Source organism: Lemur catta, chromosome 15 (genome assembly GCF_020740605.2).
Source record: "Lemur catta isolate mLemCat1 chromosome 15, mLemCat1.pri, whole genome shotgun sequence".
In the NCBI taxonomy this organism is placed as follows: domain Eukaryota; kingdom Metazoa; phylum Chordata; class Mammalia; order Primates; family Lemuridae; genus Lemur; species Lemur catta.
The window spans coordinates 21,628,143-21,649,724 of record NC_059142.1 but is presented as its reverse complement, the minus strand read 5'-3'; the positions used below and the strand labels follow the sequence as shown (position 1 = coordinate 21,649,724).

The following is a 21,582-nucleotide window of genomic DNA, read 5'->3' as shown; positions in this document are numbered from 1 at the left end:
TTGTTTTTTGGTTTTCATTTTGAGACAGAGTCTTGCTCTGTCGCCCTGGGTAGAGTACAGTGGTGTCATTATAGCTCACTGCAACCTCAAACTCCTGGGCTCAAGCGATCCTCCTGCCTCAGCCTCCTGAGTAGCTGAAACTAAAGGCTTGTACCAACACACCTGGCTACCTTTTTCTATTTTTAGTAGAGACAGGATCTTGCTCTTGCTCAGGTTTGTCTTAAACTCCTGACCTCAAGCGATCCTCCCTCCTCGTCCTCCCAGAGTGTTAGGATTACAGGCATGAGCCACCACACCTGGCCATGGTTGCAGTTTATAACAATAATATCTGATATTTATTGAGTGGTTTTTTTTATGTGCTAAGAATTAGTGAGATGCTTTATATAAATTCTCATTCAATTCTCATAAATACCCCATAAGAAATATATTATTATGCCCACTTTATCCATGAGGAAATTGAGGCTCAACAAGGTTAAGTATCTTGCCCAAGGTAAAAACAAAACAAAACAAATCTGGTAGGTGGAAGAGCTTGCCTGGTTATCTCCTGGACCCTAGGGGAACATGTTATCGCCAGGCAGAGAAGTCCCCTCCTGGGCTCTTCCTCAGCAGGCGAGCATCAGGCCAGGTCTCTGTGTCCAGACAAGAGGAGGAGCTCATCAGGAAAGGAGTAGTCAGGCCCTCTGTGGCTGCCACTTTGGGAAAACTAATATAAGCAGTTACTATTGCTTTATTGTGAATTTCCGTTTACACACTTGTATTTCCAATGTGATGACCTCCGCTCATTAAGGCAAGTGATTCATCTTTGAATTCCCTGTACCAGTTAGAAAATCCGACTTACCAAATGTTTATCGAATGAGTGAAAAAGTGAAGGTCTAGTCCCAGACTATTTAATAGCTTGCTGAAACACGAAGGCTGGCTGCTTTGTTTTTGGGGACCTGCTTTTCCTCACCTGGGAAATAAAACATCTGGTTATACAAGAGTGGGAGTGTTGTTGCCAGCCTGTACAAGACAGATCGTAGAGCAAAGAGCCACAGATGGCAGTGGCTCCCATGTTCAGCGTTTCCATTTGTGATCTCACATCCCATGCTGTTGCCTCCGCTGATCATGGAGTGGCAACCGGCTTCTCAGAGCCCACTCAGGACTTGCTCCCTCACTGAAAATTCCAGAAAAGGGCACAGTGCTCCTTTTGGGTGATGGCTTTCACACAATGTGGGCTTTGTATTATATGCTGGATAGTGTTTCCACTCCTGAAATCATTTTTATCTGGATACTCATCATCCCCTCAAGTGAATCACTACGAAGGCATCATGACCTTGGCTAAACTTGAATTTAGTTTCATAATTGTTGGATTTTGATGCTTGTGTGAAATGTCTGTGACTTGAGTTTTCCATTTTCATCCCTAGTCTTCGATCAATGATGCTGCAGAATTCAAAGTAGTAGCTGATGCCATGAAAGTCATTGGCTTCACACCTGAGGAGATTCAAACAGTGTATAAAATTTTGGCGACTATTCTTCACTTGGTGAGTAGGAACAGCTCCCAGAACATCTCATCTTCCTATGGAGACAGGGAGGTAGTGAACATGTAACCTTACAATACACAAGCGACAACATTTATTCAGATCTGGAATAAAGATTACCTTTCACTTTAATGTAGCAAGATTGACTTCTAAATGAATTGGAAATGTGCAGGATTATATGGAAAAATACTGCATAGCAATATGAATGATAAATAAATGTTCCTGACTAGGAAGATTTTATTATAATTTGTCTCATCTCTTTGAAATGGTTTATAAATACAGTACAACAATCTCTCTCAGAATCCAAACAGGAATTTTATTTTGTTTCTAACTTGACCTAATGATTCTAGAATTTACCTGGAACAATAAACCTATAAGAAGATCAAATAAAATGTATTAAAGAAGAGCAGTAGGGTAGGGTGAAGGGAGGAGAAGGGGGCATGACTAATGCTACCAAATTTAAAATGATATAAAAGCTACAGTACTGTAAACTTTGCTATACAAATACAGCACCAGATCAACAGATTAATCAACAGATTAGTTGATGTGCTAGATACTGGATAGATGATTAATAAGTATTTATTGCTCTTCAATGAGTAGAATATAAATAGACTCAGACACTTAAGGAAATTTAATATATTAATACAAAAAAGGTGACATTTCAAATCAGGAGTAAAAGCTAGACTATTCAATAAATGGTACTGGAGCAACTAAGCATCTGAGAAAATAAAGTTAGATTCTTAGTTTATGTCACAACCAAATAAATTCTAGATGGATGAATTAAAAGTTTAAATGTTAGGGAAAAAACTATGAAAGTATTAGAATACATCAAATACTCATAAAACCTTCAGAGTAGGAATGGTCTAAGTATGGCACCAAAGAAGGAGAAACCCTAAGGCAAAAGATTCATTGATTTGACTACAAAAAGTGTAAAACTTCTATCCATCAAAAACTTATGCTGAAAATGAAAAAATAGGTGAGTGTCTGGAGAAAAGGAAAAAACAGATGAAGCTCGACGTGTTTATATGTTTTTATATGTAACATATTTAAGAAAATAGATACAAGGTCACTTGAATTATATTTTAAATTGACACATATGTCCCTGACACAATATTTCAGAATCTCTATCTTATTCTTTCACTTTTGATATAGGGAAATTTAAAATTTGTAGTAGACGGTGACACGCCTCTTATTGAGAACGACAAGGTTGTATCTATCATAGCAGAATTGCTGTCTACTAAGACAGACATGGTTGAGAAAGCCCTTCTTTACCGGACTGTGGCTACAGGCCGTGACATCATTGACAAGCAACACACCGAGCAAGAAGCCAGCTACGGCAGAGATGCCTTTGCCAAGGTCAGATTTTAACCCACCTTCTGTCAGCCTGTCTGGTCCACCTTCTATTGATCCCAGTTGTGACTGCAGTGAAGTCCTGTGAGGGTGTGTTCAGACATTCCTTGAAAGTAGATTAAGGCTTTTAGAAACCATGGTGATGCATTTTGGCCATCACAGTCTCAGTGAAACCTCCTGATGTAATAAGCATCACTGCCAGGAAAGGTTCTGAGGAACGCAGACGCCGGCTGGCTGTGGAGCGGGTGAGGCTTCCTCTCCAGGGCCCCCAGCGTGCCCCAGCCTTGTTAGGACTTCTGTGTGGCACTCAGTACTGCTTCACAGGAGTGCCCCTTGGGCCGACTGACTGAGCTCTGATCCATTCTTTTTTTTTTTAACTTGACAAATAATAATTGTGTATATTTATGGGGTATAATGTGATGTGTTGATCCATGTATACATTGTGGAATAATCAAATCAGGCTAATTCACATATTCACCTCACATACTTACCATTTCTTTATGAGAACGTTTAAAATCCACTCCTTTAGCAGTTTTGAAACATACATTATTATTAATGATAGTCACCACACTGTGTGATGCTCATCAGAACTTACTCCTCCTGTCTGCATCCTCTTACCACGTCTGCCCTTTCCCCGTCCACCTCCCCTGCCCTCCAGCCTCTGGTGACCACTGTTCTACTCGCTGCTTCTATGAGTTTGGCTTTTTTAGATTCCACATATCAGTGAGATCATGTGGTATTTGTCTTTCTGTGTCTGGCTTGTTTCACTCAGCATGATGTCTGTGTCCCAAGTCTGTAGTGATGTGTCTCAGTTTATGGGACCATCTTCCTCTTGAGTCATTTGCTTTGTTTCTCTTTTTTGCCTCTATAAACAACGCACAAATCTTTGTATATCTATCCTTACGCACCAGTATTCTTTTTCCCAGAAGTGAGACTGCCCGGCCAAAGGCTATACTGATTTTAAACTTTAAATTTACCGATTTCATGGCTGTACAGTTATATCTCCATGTTACTTTAATTTTCATTACTGCTATTTTTGAGCATCTTTTCGTAGTTTTGTAAAGTTTTAAAATATGTTCTAAGAATTGCCTGGGTATATCTTTTGTAGATTTTTCTTTGGAGCTGTTAACTTTTTGTTGTCAGTTTCTATGAGTTTTTTGTATATCATAAACTTTAACCCTTTTTGTGTTATCTGTGTGGCAAGTGTTGTATTTTCTTAAGTCTAACTGTTTGTTGTTGTTTTGCTGACTGATTAGACTACACTCTGTTCCATTTTTGGCTCTTGTGAGTCTCAGGCTTGGTTTTTAGTCTGGGGAGGAATTTGAATTCAACCTAAATGCAATGGAGAGCTACTGAAGGATTTTAAGAAGGGGAAGTTATTTCATGTTTGAATTTTTAAATGATCACTCTGGCCTCAGTATGGAGAATCTTATGGGGAGTAGAACAAGAGTAAAAGCAAAGAGACCAATTAAGGGGATATTTTATTAATCCAGGAAAGATGATGGCAGCTTGGACCAGGAGGGTAGCAGTGGAAATGGAGAGAGGAGAGTGGTTTGAGATGGGTTGTGTTGAGAAAACAAAGTCCGTGGGACCTGTTGTGTGGGGAGTGAGGGAATGGTGGATAATACTTTGACATGGTCGGGCTCCAGCCTGCCTCTCCTGCCTCGTTTCATACCACATTCTTCATCCCAGGACACTAGTTTTCTCAGGCCTCACAAGTTATCTTTATCCCATTCTCCTTCTAGCTACAGGGCCTCTGCATATGCTCTTTCCTCTGCTTGGATTGCTTTTCTTTCCCCTCTTGCGGGTTACCTCTTCCTTATCCTTCTGATCTCAGCCCAAGCATCAGTTTCTCAGAGAAGCCTTCCTTGGCCTCCCTGAACACTGACTAGATTAAATTCTCCTGAGAGCCCATACATCTCTCCTTTCATGTTTGTGTGTGTGTGTGTGTGCGTGTAGTAATTTTTCTTTCACTCTACTCTCTAAAGCTCCTTGGAGACATGTTTCCTTACTCCTGTATCTCCAACAAACTGTACATAGTAAGCACTCAGCAAATATTTGTTGAATGAATGAATTAATTCCTAAGTGTCTGGTGCCACTTATTTATGGCTAAAAGTAGGGTAGGAACAGTTTTCAGGCAGGGGAAGATGAGGAGTCCCAACAGGAAGTAAGTCTGAAGTGCTGTGAGACATGTAGGAGTCGTTGTGAGGCAGATACTCTAGCATGTGAGTCAGGAGCTCTGGGTCCCGGGTCTGGGTTGAGAGAGTACATCTGGGAGTCATATTAATATTGTTTAATCCTGGGTGAGATGACTTAGAGGGTGTTAGAGGGTGGCGAGAAGAGGATCTGGAAGAACTCCAATTTTTGGAGGTCATGTAGAGGAGGAGACCCTACCACCAAAAAGGAGCAGCCAGTGAAACAAGAGGAAAATTAAGAAAGGATATAATCGCAACTCCCAGAGTGGAGAACATTCCAGAACAGAGTGGGAAGCCAGGTTGAGTGATGCTGAGAAGTGGAGTAAGGTTCACACAGAGGTGCAAGGAAGCATGTGTCGAGGTACTGGGGGTTTTGATGATCAATTTCAATGGAGTAATAGAATGTAAGCAAAGACTGGATTCAGAGTAAAGGGGAAGTGAAGACTGGAGGCAGTGGGGATGGGGAAGAGAGTGGGCTGCTGGTGGGAGACGTTAAGGGAGGATTTTCTAAAGGTGTGACATTGCAGAGCACGTGTGTGAATGTGCATTAGCATGGGACACATTTTGTCCATGTGTGACTTGGCACATACATCCTTGTGCATTGAATGCATGTTTAATTCTCAAGGAATTTCAAACTTGGCCTTTTGTCCCACATCTTTATTTTGCATTAAAAATCAATATTTATATTTTTAGAGTTCATAGAGCTTTTTGAGTGGATCATAGATATTAACTCATTAGTTCCCAACTTTTTATAGTTGATGAATTAACAGTAAAGCAATGAAGTGATGTATACAAGGGAGTATGCAAATTACTGATATAGCTGGGCATGGAAACATACTTGGGGAATGTTGTTGGAATAAATGTAGTGACCAAAATAATCTTTTAAAAGTCCAAACCATTTACTTTAGTTTTTCATTATATCACGTAGTTTGTTTAACAGATGATCTACATTTCCATTAATAATTGTTCTGCTTAGGCTAATAACTGTTAGGCTAAATATTAAGGAAAAGGTGGATAGGAATTTAAAACTTAATTATAAACCCAAACAGAATATTCCCAAATGGGCGAGAATTTAAGATGTTATTTTTTTCGCAGGCAATATATGAGCGCCTTTTTTGTTGGATCGTTACTCGCATCAATGATATTATTGAGGTCAAGAACTATGACACGACAATCCATGGGAAAAACACTGTCATTGGTGTCTTGGATATCTATGGCTTTGAAATCTTTGACAACAACAGGTAAATTAGATAAGATGCTTAAAACAGCTATTACTTAATTTTTTATTTGTTTAAACATAATTTATTCCTTTTCTTACAGCTTTGAACAATTCTGTATCAATTACTGCAATGAGAAACTGCAGCAGCTATTTATCCAGCTGGTTCTGAAACAAGAGCAAGAGGAATACCAGCGGGAAGGGATCCCTTGGAAGCACGTGAGTGAACTCTTGTGGAAAACGTCTTCATGTATTGCACATGTCATGGATAATGTCAAATCTTATCATTTTAGGTATTTCTTGATCTTCTTGGATACTTGAAACATCTGAACCTTAGCTTTCATTTTTGGGATATGTAAATAAAATTAATTTGGGGGTTGTTCGGTGGGATTTCTCTAATTTGATAGACTCTCATGTCAGTGCCCAGAAAATCCTGAGTTGCAGCAAGTCAACCTAACATTTTCACTTTGCGGCTGATACCACATGGGCTTTCTGGTTCATATCTGTCTATTAGAGTTTCATGTCACTTATAAGTTATTAAGTTTTGCCATAAATTGGGTGACCTTTGGGTTTGAATCTAGTTTCTTCTCCTTCCCTCTTTCCTTCTTTTCCTCTTTTCCTTCCTCCTCTACTTTGTAAATTAAATGGCATTTTATTGTCTTCAGTTAATGTTGTTAATATTCTCTGAAACCTGGGCATTAAAACACCTGTCTTACCTTTCATCTCCATTTACTTTCCTTTGTGTCACTTTAATCATTATCTTTCTTCTCATGGCTCTGTGGACTTGGATACTTGTCAGAGGCAAACTAGTCTGGTAAGATACAGCCAGAAAGTATGATTGGTCCAGGCTACAAACCACAGATCTCTGTTTTACAAAAAGCACAGATCACAGCTAAAAGGCGTAACTTGCCTACGATTGGACCTCCTGCTTATAATAAGAATGAGACCTAGTAATTTTTCTTTTAAGTTCATATTTTTAAACAATTTTGAGAATAGACTTGAAAAATGCAAAAACTCTTTAGTTTCCGTAAGTTTCTGAGTTTATAAACTGTGTTTATTCTCTTGCCAGATAATAAAAATAGTCAATATTTGTTTTTTGGTATCCAATGATAGCAGTAAAAAAGTTATTTGAAATGGTATATTTAAATGACTTGTATTCCTTCCTACCTTCCTATTTTCTATCTTTCATTCAGAAAAAAATAGACAATGATATATAATAGCTTTCCTGTTTTAAATTGCCTTCCATCATATGTTAAATATTAGAATACCATTAAGAATTTAGTTCAAGTATATTAGCATGAATTTTACCTATTTACAAATAAACCAAAGAGTTACTTTATAATAGAATTATCTACAGTTGAATTTAAATAGTGAACTGTCACAGCACAATTAAAATGTAATTCACTTCAGTTAAGTTTATATGATGCTTTCTAAGAATGAATCCGTATATAATGTACAGTATAAATGAAGCTTAGATTTTTCACAGCAAATTTAATCATAAAATTTATTATTCAGATATGATTATTATTCAGATATGATTCCAAGGTACTAGGCCAAAATATCCTTTACCAATCAGAGTATCGAATTTCACAGGCAATTGAAAAGTAACAATTGCAGTAGCATATTCCAAACATCTGAAAAAGAGTCAGTCTAAAAAATGGAAAAAATTTTAGCTAAATAAACCAAGAAATATACATCCTAGAGGGAACAGAAGGCTAATCCCAAGGTAACAGTTACTGACTACCTGCCGATTCCCCCCAAATTAGAATCTCTATTCTGGGTATTTCCTCTAAAAATCCCAGACTTCTTTCTAAACAATGATTTTAAAAAAAAAAAAATTATTATGGAAAAATTTAAACATATATAAGAAGAGAAATCATAGTCTAATAACCTCCGTGTGCCTGTCGCCCAGCTTTCCTGTGTCATCTGTACCCAACTTCCCTACTCCCAGATTATTTTGAAGCGAATCTCAGACATCACATTATTTCATCTGTAAATATTTCCACGTATTTCTCTAAAAGATGAAGACTTTTACAAAAACCATAACCACAATACCATTATCACACCTAAAAAATTAACAAAAATTCCTTAATATCATCAAATATCCAGACAATATTTACTTTTCATATTTTCTCAACTGTCTTGTAGTTGTTGTTGTTTTATAGTTTGTTTGAATTTGTATCCCAATAAGATTCTTACATTATGATTGGTTGTTAGGTCTTTCAGATATCTATAGATTTTCTCCTCTGTCTCCTTTTTTCCTCTCTCTTTGTTGTCTTTTGTTGAAAAAAATGAATCTTCCACAAACTGCTTTGAAAGTATAATTTTAAAGGACAAAGAAAATAAAAATTAAAAAAAGAAAAAAAGGAATGAGTCATTTGTTCTCTGGAGTTTCCCACAGCCGAGATTTTGCTAATTGCATTCCTGACGTGTCATTTAATATGTTTCTCATTCCTGGTGTGTCCTGTATACTGGTTGTTAGATCTAGAGTCATGACTGGATTCAGAATCAGTTTTTTCCACAGTCCCGCTTCACACACTGTGTGTACACTTGTATCAAGAGGTTCATAATAGCTGGTTATCTCTCTGATTCATTCACTTCTAAAAACATTTGATGCTGTACAAATCACTTTAACTGTTGAGAACTTGACACTCAAGCACAGAGCTGTTGTATTTGGAGTGGGAATGAGAGGTCAGAGCCACATGTCCCTAAGCCACCTTATTACGTCTCTCCTGGCTTTCTGTATACCTTAAGAAACCTCCTGGGTAGCCAGGTGTGCTGGTGCACACCTGTACTTCTAGCTACTCATGAGGCTGAGCTGGGAGGATTGCTGAGGCTAGGAGTTTGAGGTTACAGTGAGCTATGATTGCACCACTGTAGTCTAGCGTGGGCAACAGAGTGAGACCCTGTCTCTAAAAAAAAAAAAAAAAAAAAGAGGGGGAGAGAGAGAGAGAAAGAGAGAAAGAAAGAGGAAAGAGAGAAAGGAAAGAAGGAAAGGAAAGAAGAAGAGAGGAAAGGAGAGGGGGAGAGGGTTTGTTGGTACTTCATGGAAGCTTGGTCTTGTGGTTAAGGGCAAACAGATTGGTATGAAGGAGTAGGGTCAGGTATGGATATGGAGACTGGATTAAAACAAGCACTAGTAATGGGAGAAGCATTGTCTACCTTAGGATTTCTGCCTTGGGCTGTACTCATCTCAAGCAAAGTGTTCCATGATATAAAGTTAACAAAGACATTTAAAAATAAACCTCTGTTAGATGTATGCTTGTTTTAGTGTAAGACCTCACTAATGTTATTCACATATTTGACATCAAGGTAGCTTTACCTAAACCCCTGATACAAATGCAGACATCAGTGTTTTACCTGTCCTGGTCACTGTTCTCTTTGGAATTGCTTCCTCACTGGTGTCCCACAGATTGACTACTTCAACAATCAGATCATTGTGGACCTTGTGGAGCAGCAGCACAAAGGGATCATTGCAATCCTAGATGACGCTTGCATGAATGTTGGCAAAGTCACCGATGAAATGTTCCTTGAAGCGCTTAACAGTAAATTGGGCAAACATGGTCATTTTTCCAGCCGAAAGGTAATGCATCTAGCAACACCTTCCTCTCCTTTTGATGTGTGAGATTTTCCTCATTGTGGGACAGATTTAAATGACTTTATATGTTGGGTTAAAAGAATATCCACTTAAATAACAAAGAAGTTCCATAAACATCTATTGAATGATTTATTGCTGTGGATAAATTCTGCCTCTCTGGTTTTTAGTATGAGATTGATAAAATCATGTCATCCAGGAGAGGGAGCTCCAGACTATCCAATTCGCTAGAAATAGGAAAAATGAACATGATTCTTTAGAAAGCATGATGTCATTTATAACCAATAGGTGCAGAGTCCTTGTTCATGTGCTAGAATTTTACTCCTGCATCTGATAATTCTGGCATGGAAAATAGCTTTTGTCCTTGACTTTTTACTGTAATCCTCAGTTACAAAATGTGTGTGCTCTACCGTAGTTCTTTAGACTATGTGACTTTCTAAAAAACAGAGACATCTTAGTTGTAATTCTAGTTATTACAGGGAAACTCATTCATTAAATAAGTAGACATCCTTTTAACTCCCCATTTTTCTCAATCTAGAAATGTCATAAACAGATCACATTTCTGTAATAATTGGTGGCAATTGTGGTTATCAGACCTTTGTGGCATGCCTTGCATATAGTATGTTTCCCATTAGTATCTGTTCAAGGAATCTGTGTTAAAAGAGGGGCACATCATTAGCACCCCTGAGACTTCCCTACAAATACAGTCCTGTCTAGAAACTAGAAGCTAAAGGGAAATAGACCCCCGCTCTTTCACATCCATAAAGAAAGGGATGAACATTTCTGTTCCTCTATAATTCCATAAAAATCTATGACACACTGCCATTTTGGGGGGCACAAATCTATTTTCTAACTTTGTCTCTTTGAAATTATGTAATCATAACAGGGAAATTCTACAATTCATTAGATAAAGCCCAAATTGTCAAGAAATAGATTACTGGCTGATGTTTATTTCAGGCCAGTTATTTCTAAAGTATTCTTCTTGATCTGTTACTGAGGATTGAGTTGTAACCCTGCTCTAAGTTGGCTTTCAGATACTACAGTCTCATCTTTCATATTAGGGTTCTGGGTTAGAGGGATTCCTTCAGTCACTCCCCATTTATACCACAAATACCTAATAAACACCTCTCATTTTCCAGGTACAATCCTAGGTGCTGGTGACAGAGCAGTGAGCAAAGTTAGAAGTAACCTAAATGATTTAGAATGATGCTTTTAAATATGGCATGATTACACAAGCAAATGTCCTGCCACTGAAGGATAGTTTATAAGTGCCCTTTGTAATCACATTTCAAGTTTTGGAGACTCGCCTAGCATTGTGCCTACCAGATGGTGGACACTCAATCAGTGTTTGTAAAGTTGGAATTGAATTGCTCACAATCATACCAAATAAATCGTATTTACGTCTTCATTTAAATAAATAGCTACGAGTCTCACATAAGAAATCAAATCCATCTCATTTTGATATCTTTACCATGGCCATTTATATATCTGAATCAAATTTATCAACCAAATATTTTGAAATATAATCTCATTCTTAAGAGTAACTGTGCATACTACTTTTAATCACTTGCTATGGATTTGATAGGAAATGCTAATGCTAAATAGTAATTTATCTGTGGAGATGGTTTTTTTTCCTTCTAGTATTAAATTGTGGAAGCCCAGGTTTCCCAACTCATAGACCAAGTGGCTCTTTCTTTTGGCACCCCTAGGGAAAGTACTGAGATGGGCATTTTTCAAGTGTGTTCTTATCTGGGAGTTTTGCCTAATGAAGGAAAGAAATGAAATGACCAAGCTGTCAGGACATTTTAACCCCTATGTACCTTTTTGTTAAGTAATGCTATTAGTACTACCCTGTATGTTGAGTCAGGCATCATTGTTTGCTACTGGTTACTGATTAACTAGATTAATTGGCATATTAAATAAGAGGCTTATGGCCTGTAACAGTTATTTTATTTGGGGGCTAAACGGTTTCCTATGCATTAAAGTTACCATAGAGACACGCAAACAATCTAATAAAACATAAAATTATTATTTAAAATATTATTAACATAAAAAGTTAAATGATATATACATAATTATTATTACAAAAAAAGTAAAGAAAAATCTAAAACCTTTATTGTTCAGATCTGTTAAGACTTTGCAGTATCCAAATGTAAGAATATTTCATAGGTATAGACATCTCTTGGGTCCTTTTCCTTTGGGTGGGGGGTTATAAAGAAAAGGGTTTTATAAAATAAGAGGGCAGGAAAGAGGAATAAATTTTGAAGATCCTTCTGTGTGTTAGACGCTTTGGCCTCCATAGTTCGATTAACCCTCAGAACAACTCTCTGAGGAGACAGAATGAATAGATAGTAGAGCCAAGATTTGAACCTTGGAAGTCTGACTTTAATTTCCTGTAATTACTCACTTGTCAGATAAATAGACTAATTATTCCTTTAGCAATCTGGTTATCAGTATAGGACCCACCATCCCGGTTGGAATTGCCATCTAACCTTAGAACTAGTGGGTTTTGGTGTGTAACTGCACTCAGTGCTTTGTGAATTCTTAGATGTCGGCTTAAGAGCCTGTAGGACACCAAGTGATCCTTCACAGGGCAGACAAAGAAGTCCAGGTGCTTCTGTAACAAGGAAGGTAGTAGAAATTTATGGAGACCCCTAGGGACATTTGAAAAGTGCCTTTCTGTAAACTATTCCTCTTCAGTGAGAAAGAGCTGCAGAAGGTTGATCCTCTGTGAAGTGATCAGACCTGAACTGTAGTCCCAGCTTAGCAGACAGATGGGGCGGGGTACAGTATACATAGGAGAGCACAGACATTACGTTCAGTCCCAGGAGTCCTTCTCAGGACTACCACTTACCAGCTGTGTGATCTTGGGCCAATTACTTAACCTCTTTGAGCTTCAATTTCCATGTATGTAAAAGAGAGGTTGTCATACATACCTTAAATATTGGTTGTGAGACTTGAATGAGATGTATATACCAAGCAGATAGTAAGCCTTCAGTATGGTCCTCCTTAAGTGGAACTTGGAAGAGAAAGAAACTGTATCAGTCAGGGTAGGCTGGGCTGTGTTAAGACAGCAGCCAAAATTTAAGTGTCTTAAGATAGCAGAAGTCTATTTCTGTCTCAGAGATCCAGACTTCTTCCATCTTCTGGCTTTTCCATCTCCTAGGGCAGCAGTCCCCAACCTTTTTGGCAGCAGGGACCAGTTTCATGGAAGACAATTTTTCCACGGACGGGGACAGAGGGTTAGTTTCAGGATGAATCAAGCATGTTACATTTATTGTGCAGTCAGACCTGTCTGCTAATGATAATCTGTGTTTGTAGCCTCTCCCCAGCACTAGCATTACCACCTCAGCTCCACCTCAGATCATCAGGCATTAGATTCTCATAAGGAGCATGCAACCTAGATCCCTCCCATGGGCAGTTTACAGTAGGATTCAGGTTCCTATGAGAATCTAATGCCCCTGCTAATCTGACAGGAGGTGGAGCTTATGCAGTGATGAGAGCGATGGGGGAGGGGCTGTAAATACAGATGAAGCTTTGCTTGCTATCGCTCACCTCCTGCTGTGCAGTCCGGTTCCTAACAGGCCACAGACTGGCACTGGTTCATGGCCCAGGGGTTGGGGACTGCAGCCTTAGGGACTATCCTCTAAATCCAACTAGTGAGAGGAGGAAAGAAAGCACAGAGAGAGGGATCATCCATTCTTATCAGCTTTGGCCTACAACAGCCACACTTCACTTCCATTGTCCAGAACTTGGTTACTTGGCCATATCCCCCTGCAAGAGTGGGCAGGAAATATAGTCTAGTTGTGTGGATTTCTGGTGAACGTTCACAGTCTTTAGTATATAAGCCATATATTTAAATCTAGCCTCACACGATGTGATTTCATGATTTGTGACATTATCATCTTATATTAAGTTAGAATATATTTTTAGGAAAGCAAAAATATCTGTTTCAAAATAATCTCCTTCTTAATTTCTCAGGTCTGTGCCTCAGACAAAATTTTGGAGTTTGATCGAGATTTTCGAATTCGACATTATGCAGGTGATGTAGTGTGAGTATCTTACTTTGGTACCTAACATGATGATTTGCATGCAGCCTCACTTCAGAAAACATAACCAGGGAAAATATAAAATTGTTTTTTTATTCATTTGCATTTTTTCAATCATTTGGTATGTTAATATATTTTAATTTGTTCATTAAAAAAAATTGGCATGACTTGATTTACTCTTTGCTTTCCAACCATTTCTTGAGCACACACTAAGTGCCCATGCACAGTTCCTGGCTATAGCCGGCACTCAGTAAAAATCAACTGAGGGGTCAGTAAATCATGGAAATATGTTAAGAACTGGGATAGAGGAGTAGAGGGAGGTCTTGCTGGAGGAAGAGAGATCCAGGTTGAGCCCTAAAAGTAGAAGAGGGTTAGTCAGGGGAATGAATTAGGAAGAGGGGAAAATGAGAGAGAGCCTTCCAAGAAGAAAGAGCAGGCATAAAAAGAGTAGGTGAGAATTACCCCTATATATGAAGAACTGTAAGTAGGTGGGTAACTATGTAAGCAAAAAACAATTTTACTATATTATTTCCCAAATATTATTTGAAAAAGTAAAATTCTTACAAGCCATATTTTTATTAAAATACAGTAAAAGTAGAAATTGATAAGAAAGTATAACTAAAAAATATAACTACATTTTATTCCGAGGGCTGCTTTAACCAATTACCACAAACTAGTGACTTAAAACAACAGAAACTTACTCTTTCACAGTCCTGGAGGCCAGAAGTTCAAAATCAAAGTGTCAGCAGGGCCAAACTCCCTCTGGAGGCTCCTCTAGAGGAGGATGCATTCCTTACTTCTTCCAGCTTCCGGTGGCTCTGGACGTTCCTTGGCTGTGGCTGCATCACTACAGCCTTTGCCTCCATGGTCACATTGCCTCCTCCTCTTCTGTGTGTCTGTGTTAAATCTCCCTCTGCCTCTATCTTAAAGGGACACTGGGGATGGCATTTAGGGCCCATCTGAATAGTGTAGGGTAAGCCTTTCCTCTCAGGATCTGTAACATAACCACATCTTTTACCATGTAAAGTGACATTCCCAGGTTCCAGGGAATTTGGCGTGGATATCTTTGGTTGGGGGGCATTTTTTCGCTCACTGTATTTAGCATGCTTTCACTGTCCATGAGCACTGCTCTTCATCATGTTATTGTTTAAAGTACACTTTTTTTTATTTCTTACATTAGGAATTCTTTCCATGTAACCCATCATAAGAAGAGATTATACAAACAAACAAAAAAAAGCAAATGATCATTTCTACAAATGTTGAAAAGACATTTGAGGAAATTTTAAAAGCTGGTCCTGATTTAAATTAAAATTCTAGAATCATAAAATAATATGGCTCAAAATTATCATCCCATCTGTCAAACTAACCATTAGTACTGGAATGGCACCATTTTCTACTTTTTCTGGTCCTGTTCCCAGGTTCCAGAATACTAAAGAGAGAAGGTGTAGTACCATACAGATATCTCCCTCTGAAAATCCAAGCCTCATTTGCAGGGTACTTTCATACAACTCAGAATGGCACAAATGCAGAGCTGGACAGGGGCTTCAAGATCACGTAGGCCAACCTCTTTGTCTTACAGATGAAGAAATTTATGCAGAATAAGTCAAATTCTTACCCAAGGTCACATAGCAAGTATATAGAAGAACTGAGATAATAATAACTAGGTTTCTAGACTCTCAGTCCAAAACTCCAACTAACCCCTTTGAGGGATATTCAATGCCTCAAACTTCCCCTCTCTCTTTAAGCCCTTCAATTATTTTCTAGGTCTTTACTGAGTATCTTCTGAGTGCTCAATATTTTATAAGATGTGGTCACTGCCCACAAAGAGCTCTCCAAGTAAGATGCATGCATACATACGTGGCTATATGTGTATTTATTTATATACATGCAAACATGTATATACACATGCACATACATAGATAATAAAAAATGGTCTAAAATAATTGCCATATGAGTAATAGCAAGTGTTGTCAGAATTTAGAGTAAGGATATGCTATAATACTTCTAGCTGCGTGTGATCAGCCTAGGAGGCCAATGCTGGTCTTTGGTTGCTAGGAATTATTTTTATAGGAAGAAGTGGGAAGGGTGCTAAAAAATATTCAGGAAATAGCAACTAGGTCCATTTGATTGGAGTGTGTCCTTTTTTGTAGCACAGAGAATTAGAAATGCCTGAAAAAGTAGCTTGAGATCAAATCACAATGAATCTTGAAAGCCAAAATTGGATTTTGAAGTTTGTATTGTGTGGGTCAGACAGTAAATTAAGAAAGAGTGAGGTGACTTCAAGGATTCAGTCAAAAGTGACCTGAGAAGACCTAAGTTGGGCCAGGCAAGGAAAGAATTTTGGATGTGGTGACCTTAAAGTGCTTATGGGCAGCACAACCTGAAGGAACTTTCTTGCAGAATTAGATATGTAAGTCAAGGAGTCAGATTAGAGATCTGGAGGTTTCCCACATTGATGTGATTGTCAAGGAAGAAAACAGAAAAGAGAGCAGAACTATAAGGCACAGCTGCATCTAGGGTTACTATTTGCTCACCCTCCTACCTCTCTTTTAATCACCCAGAGTCCCCGATTACCCCTATACGCTCACCCCTGAATTTACTCCTCCTAGAGTCCATGCTAGTCACTGGAGTGGCACAGCTCCTTTTCCCACCCTTCTCACAACTGCAGTCTTAGCTGGACTTTCCAGACCATACTCATCTCCCTTCCTCCAAACCGTGACTCCTAGCCTCCTGGTTTTCACTCCAGAACTCCATGCATGTGCCTTCTTCCATCACTCTGTTCAGTCCATTTCCCTGTGTGATCTGCTTACCTTTTTCTCCTCTGCTTATCCAATTCTTACCATCCTTTGCAGTTCTTCTTGGATTCTTTTATCCTACCCTGAACATTGAGTGAACCTTAGGCAAGTCACTTGACCTCCGTACGGATGAGACTGTTAGTTCCTGTATGTTGCTGTTTTGCTTTTATCTTAGGAATGCTGGATGATAAATACAGCTATCTTTTTAAAAGTCATCTTCTTGAGGTAAGCAATAAACCAGTAGAAAATGATGATCTTAATCATAATAATGGTACTGATTCTTGCTCTCCTTCTGAAGAATAGAAACAAAGTCCCCTCTATTTAGTAGGTAAATTTGGTATCTTTTAACACAGAACAAGGTAGACACTATCAGCTTTTTAGATGATTGATTATATAACTAATAGTGGGAAGGCTTGTAGACTCCTAGAAAAGCTTAAATGTGGTTCTTTCTTGGTGAATAATGCATGTTTTCTGTTTTTTCCCTGTTAGCTATTCTGTCATTGGTTTTATTGACAAAAATAAAGACACTTTGTTTCAAGATTTCAAGCGCCTTATGTATAACAGGTAAGATTAACATTTTATTAATCATCTCTACATTAAGCTCTTTGACATATAAATTACATAATATATATGCAAATGATTATTTTTATGTGATAATATATAAGTTTCTGGCAGATGTTCTAGTTCTGCTTTATCATACTTAATAAGTAAAATAGTATGTGACTTTATAATATCTATAAACTTAGGGCAGGAACCTACTACTAACATGATTTGCTTCCATTTCCCTTGGGCTGCCTCGGTTTCTCTGTTCACCACTGCTAGCCTTCTGGCACCCCCTACCAGTGCTCTCAGCTGTCCCAGGCTAGGCCAGTGGTGATGGAAGAAGTGTCAGGTGACTTCTGGCCCAGCTGAAAGCTTTGTGCATGCAGATTCCCACTGTAGTGTATTTGCCCCCAAATAAGAAACCACTCACATCAGAGTGGCATCTAGTGTCAGTGAGGACTGATCATGACTGAGCAGACAGAATCTTCTCACAAACGAACGAAATATGAAAAAGTTGTGGCAAAATAAAACCAGGCAAATGATAGCAAGTTTAAACTCAATATGCACACTTTGGAAAGAAGGTGCATGAGAAGAAAGAGGATTCTTGGCCAGCTTCTTATAGGTTAGAGAACTGTATTAACTCATTTATTAAGTCTACTTAGTCATTTGGTCAGCAGATTATCAAAAATGTATTGAGCACCTTCGAGCCTTACATTTTTCTGTGCTGTGAGCTACAGCTATGAAAAAAATTTACACAAAGTCCCTGCCCTCATGGAGCTTATAGTTGAGTGGAGGACAACTAATAGACAAAGAAACAATTTTCAGGTAGTGACAGGTGCTGTGCAGAAAAATAAAGTAGGCAAGAGATCAAAGGGTGCAAACGAGGAAGGGCAGGGGAGGGGTTACAGGTAGGGCAGTCAGAACAGGCCTCTTGCTAGAGGTGATGTTTGAGCAGAGACTGGATGAAGTGAGGGAGGGAGACATGCAGGTTTCTAGAGGAAAAGCATTCTAGGCAAAGAGAATAGCTAGTACCAAGGCTCTAAGGTGGGAATGAGCTTGAGTGTATTGACAGCAAGAAGGACAACAAAAAGGCCAGTGTGGCTAAAAACAGAGGGAGGGATGGGGAAAGTGCAGGCAATGAATTTACAGAGGTAGACAGGGCCTGGATCATAGAGTCTGTGGGCCCAGGGAAGGAAAAGTAGGAAGGGGAGCCACTGGAATTTATGATGTGATGTGATTTATGTTTTAAAGTTACCACTGGTGCTGCTGTGTAAAGTGCATGCTGTAAAGGGCAAGGGTGGAATAGGCCAGGTAGGAAGCCAGGTTAGTAATCTAGACCGAGACTTGGGTGGTAGTGACAGAGATGATGAAAGTAACGACATTGGGTGACATTTTGAAAGTGGAGTCAATGAGATTTGCTGGTGAATAGGATGTATGGTGTGAGAAAAAGACAGAAATCAAAGGTGATGCCTGAGTCTGATGTGGGAAGATAAGAAGAAAAGCTGATTGGTGGAAATGAGGAGTTTTATTCTGGATGTGTTATGTGTGAGGTGCGTATTGGACACCCAGGTGAAAATGCTGAATAGGCAATTGCATCCAGATCTCAGGGAAAGCTAGGACTAGAGATGTGCATTTATGGTCATCAGCATATTGATTGTATTTAAGCCATAGACTGGATGAGAGTGTCTAGGGAGTGAGCATAGAGTACAAAATAAATAAGTATTAATAAAAGAGAGAAGAGGTTAAAAGACTAATCCCTGAGACACTCCAACATTTAGAGTCAAGCAAGGAAGGTGGAACTAGGAAAGGAAACTGAGAGCACGCCAGTGAGGTCGGAAGAAAACCAAGAATCCAGTGTCATAGAGCCCAAGACAAGAAAAAATGCTTTACGAAGGAAAAAAACTATAAACTATGTCAAATCTTGCCAAAAGCAGGAATGATGTGAGGACCAAGCTTGACCATTGCATTTGCTAACATCGGGGTCAGTTGGACTCTTGACAAAGCTGGTTTCCATGGAGCATTGAAGACAAATGTCTGATTGATGTGAGTTCAAGAGAATACAATGTGGTGACACCATGTTTAAATAATTCTTTCAAGACATTTTACTACCAAATGGTTCATCTGTGTGGATGTTGAAGCCACCAAGAATGATGAAAGTTATAGAGACATAGAACTGAGAGAGGATCCATGCAAGAACTAGGTGCGGGGAAAGGGACTTTCAGAAAGGAATTTTAGTGCTTACTTTATCAAGTAATGTACACCCATTTTGAGGGACAAATGACTCAAGTTAGAAAAACAGCCTCATCTGGCCAGTGGCAATGTCAGGGTAGGTTGCCAGCCTGTGTACCAAGAGGCTGCACAAGGTAGTATGTGTTACTTTCATGAATTTATCATAGCCCAGAAGTTGAGCTCACTGAGAACAGCTCTACCTTTCTGTGGTAGACTAATACAACCCAAGCTCACAGGACCAATGTAGAAACAAAACAGCATGCAGATTTATTTCCAGTGAGAAATCTAACACTAACATGGAATGGAATACAGTTGTCCCATGGTATCCATGGGGATTGGTTCCAGGACCCCCCACAGATACCAAAATCCACAGATACCCAAGTCCCTCATATAAAATGACATAGTACTTGCATGTAACCTATGCACGTCCTCCTGTATACTTTAAATCATCTCTACATTACTTACAATACCTAATACAATGTAAGTGCTGTGTAGGAGGGAGGAAGGGAACAAGCAGGTCACATTCCAGGTGCACAGACTTTTCCTCTCACTACTCTCTTGTTAGCCAGAGAAGATCTGCCCTATCTATTCTACCTACTGGGTTTCTGGATGAGCTTCCCTTTTAAGAAAAGGGTTCTAGTAATAAAAATGTTTGAAAATTATTTTGTTAATATTACATTCATGACGGGCTGGTCTGAGAGTCCTTTCTCTTTAAAATGGCTATATGTTTCGGTTTGGATTCATTTCATATCAATTCTACTGTTTAACATATGGTCTTATTTCCTTCATTTCCAACCTTCCCCCTCCTCCATTTGTAATGTAGTACAGGAATAGTCTCCAAATATGGCCAGCAACAGCGAGTAAGGTGGAAAAGCAATTTGAGATAGAAACTGCATAGACCAAAAGCCAATGATCCTCATTCTTTTTGACGCACATCAGAATTTTCAAAGTACACAAAGTACAATTTTCTACCTTCTGGAAATTCTATTCAGTAAGTGTGAGAAAGGCATCCAAGTACCATGTACGCTGTAAGTTGAGAGCCATTGCCTTAAATTATGTTTCTGCTAAAGATGAGAATGGAAAAGTTAAGGAAAAACAATATACATTTACGAGGTCATTTTTGTTGATATAAGGTGTATGATTGGAAAATCATAGACTAGGACTATAAAATGATGAAACTAAGTCCACAAGCCACAACTCATTGCAGTATTTTATAGCCACCTTTGATGGCAGTTGGCACTGCTAGCTGGTGAAGGTGAGGGTAGTAGTGTTGCTCTGTCTGCATTCACAGAGCCAGCCAGTCCTCACGTCATCATTCATCATCTTCACTCTGCTGTCATCCATCCTTTCATCTTGCACCTGTCATTTGGAGCACCTATGTGCAGAAATTTACTTGGTGCTTTGGGAAACCAAGTCAATTTCTTCAATTTTATACAAGGGAAAGAAAGTGGGTAAAATGATGAGAATAGTCAGCACAATTAGCATGAATGCCCATGTTAATTCTTTTCTCTTTTCAGCCCTCAATTTTATAAGAAAAAATTTTCTGACAAGAGAAAAGTTTCTAGGAAGCAAGCAACATTTCAAGTTCCAATTACTTTTAAAATCAAAAGCACCCAAAATGAAACAGGAAAAAAATCATAGTTGAGATCACTACACGTTTTTAAAAGTATCTCCACAGAGCCAAATAATGGATGTATAATTTTTAACATGAAAATTGGCCTGAAATACATTTTTAGATTTGGATTGCAGCAGTCTATCATATCAATAAAATATTGTAGCTGCCAATGCTGCCTACAAACGTGTCCATAAATTCAACTGCAGTAAAGGAATTTACTAGGAGACAGTAGAAAATGGTTATTTTATTTTCCTATGATTTTTAGAGAGAGCTGGCTTTTACAGTGTTACCTATTCTGTGTGAATATTTGTTTTAATTAGAAGATGTTTTCACTTTCATGTTTTCTTCCTTGACATTGAGGATCATTTTCCTACTGGTGGTTTGTCCTTATTTTTAACATCACAAAAACTAATTTGTTTATGTATATATGGTAAGAGCCATGTTAACTATTTCAGGGTCCTAGGTAATAATAATAGAA

General features: G+C 38.6%; 1 protein-coding gene across 1 annotated transcript in view; it reads left to right on the top strand.

Moving 5' to 3' along the window:
• The window catches only part of MYO1D (myosin ID), a 320,017-nt gene that overhangs the window by 95,410 nt on the left and 203,025 nt on the right, over positions 1–21,582 (top strand). Inside the window, exons 7-13 of the mRNA XM_045525468.1 lie at positions 1,404–1,520; positions 2,670–2,873; positions 6,158–6,303; positions 6,383–6,497; positions 9,691–9,861; positions 13,855–13,925; positions 17,207–17,281. Coding sequence (XP_045381424.1) covers positions 1,404–1,520; positions 2,670–2,873; positions 6,158–6,303; positions 6,383–6,497; positions 9,691–9,861; positions 13,855–13,925; positions 17,207–17,281 — 899 coding nt within the window. The remainder of the gene's footprint in view (positions 1–1,403; positions 1,521–2,669; positions 2,874–6,157; positions 6,304–6,382; positions 6,498–9,690; positions 9,862–13,854; positions 13,926–17,206; positions 17,282–21,582) is intronic.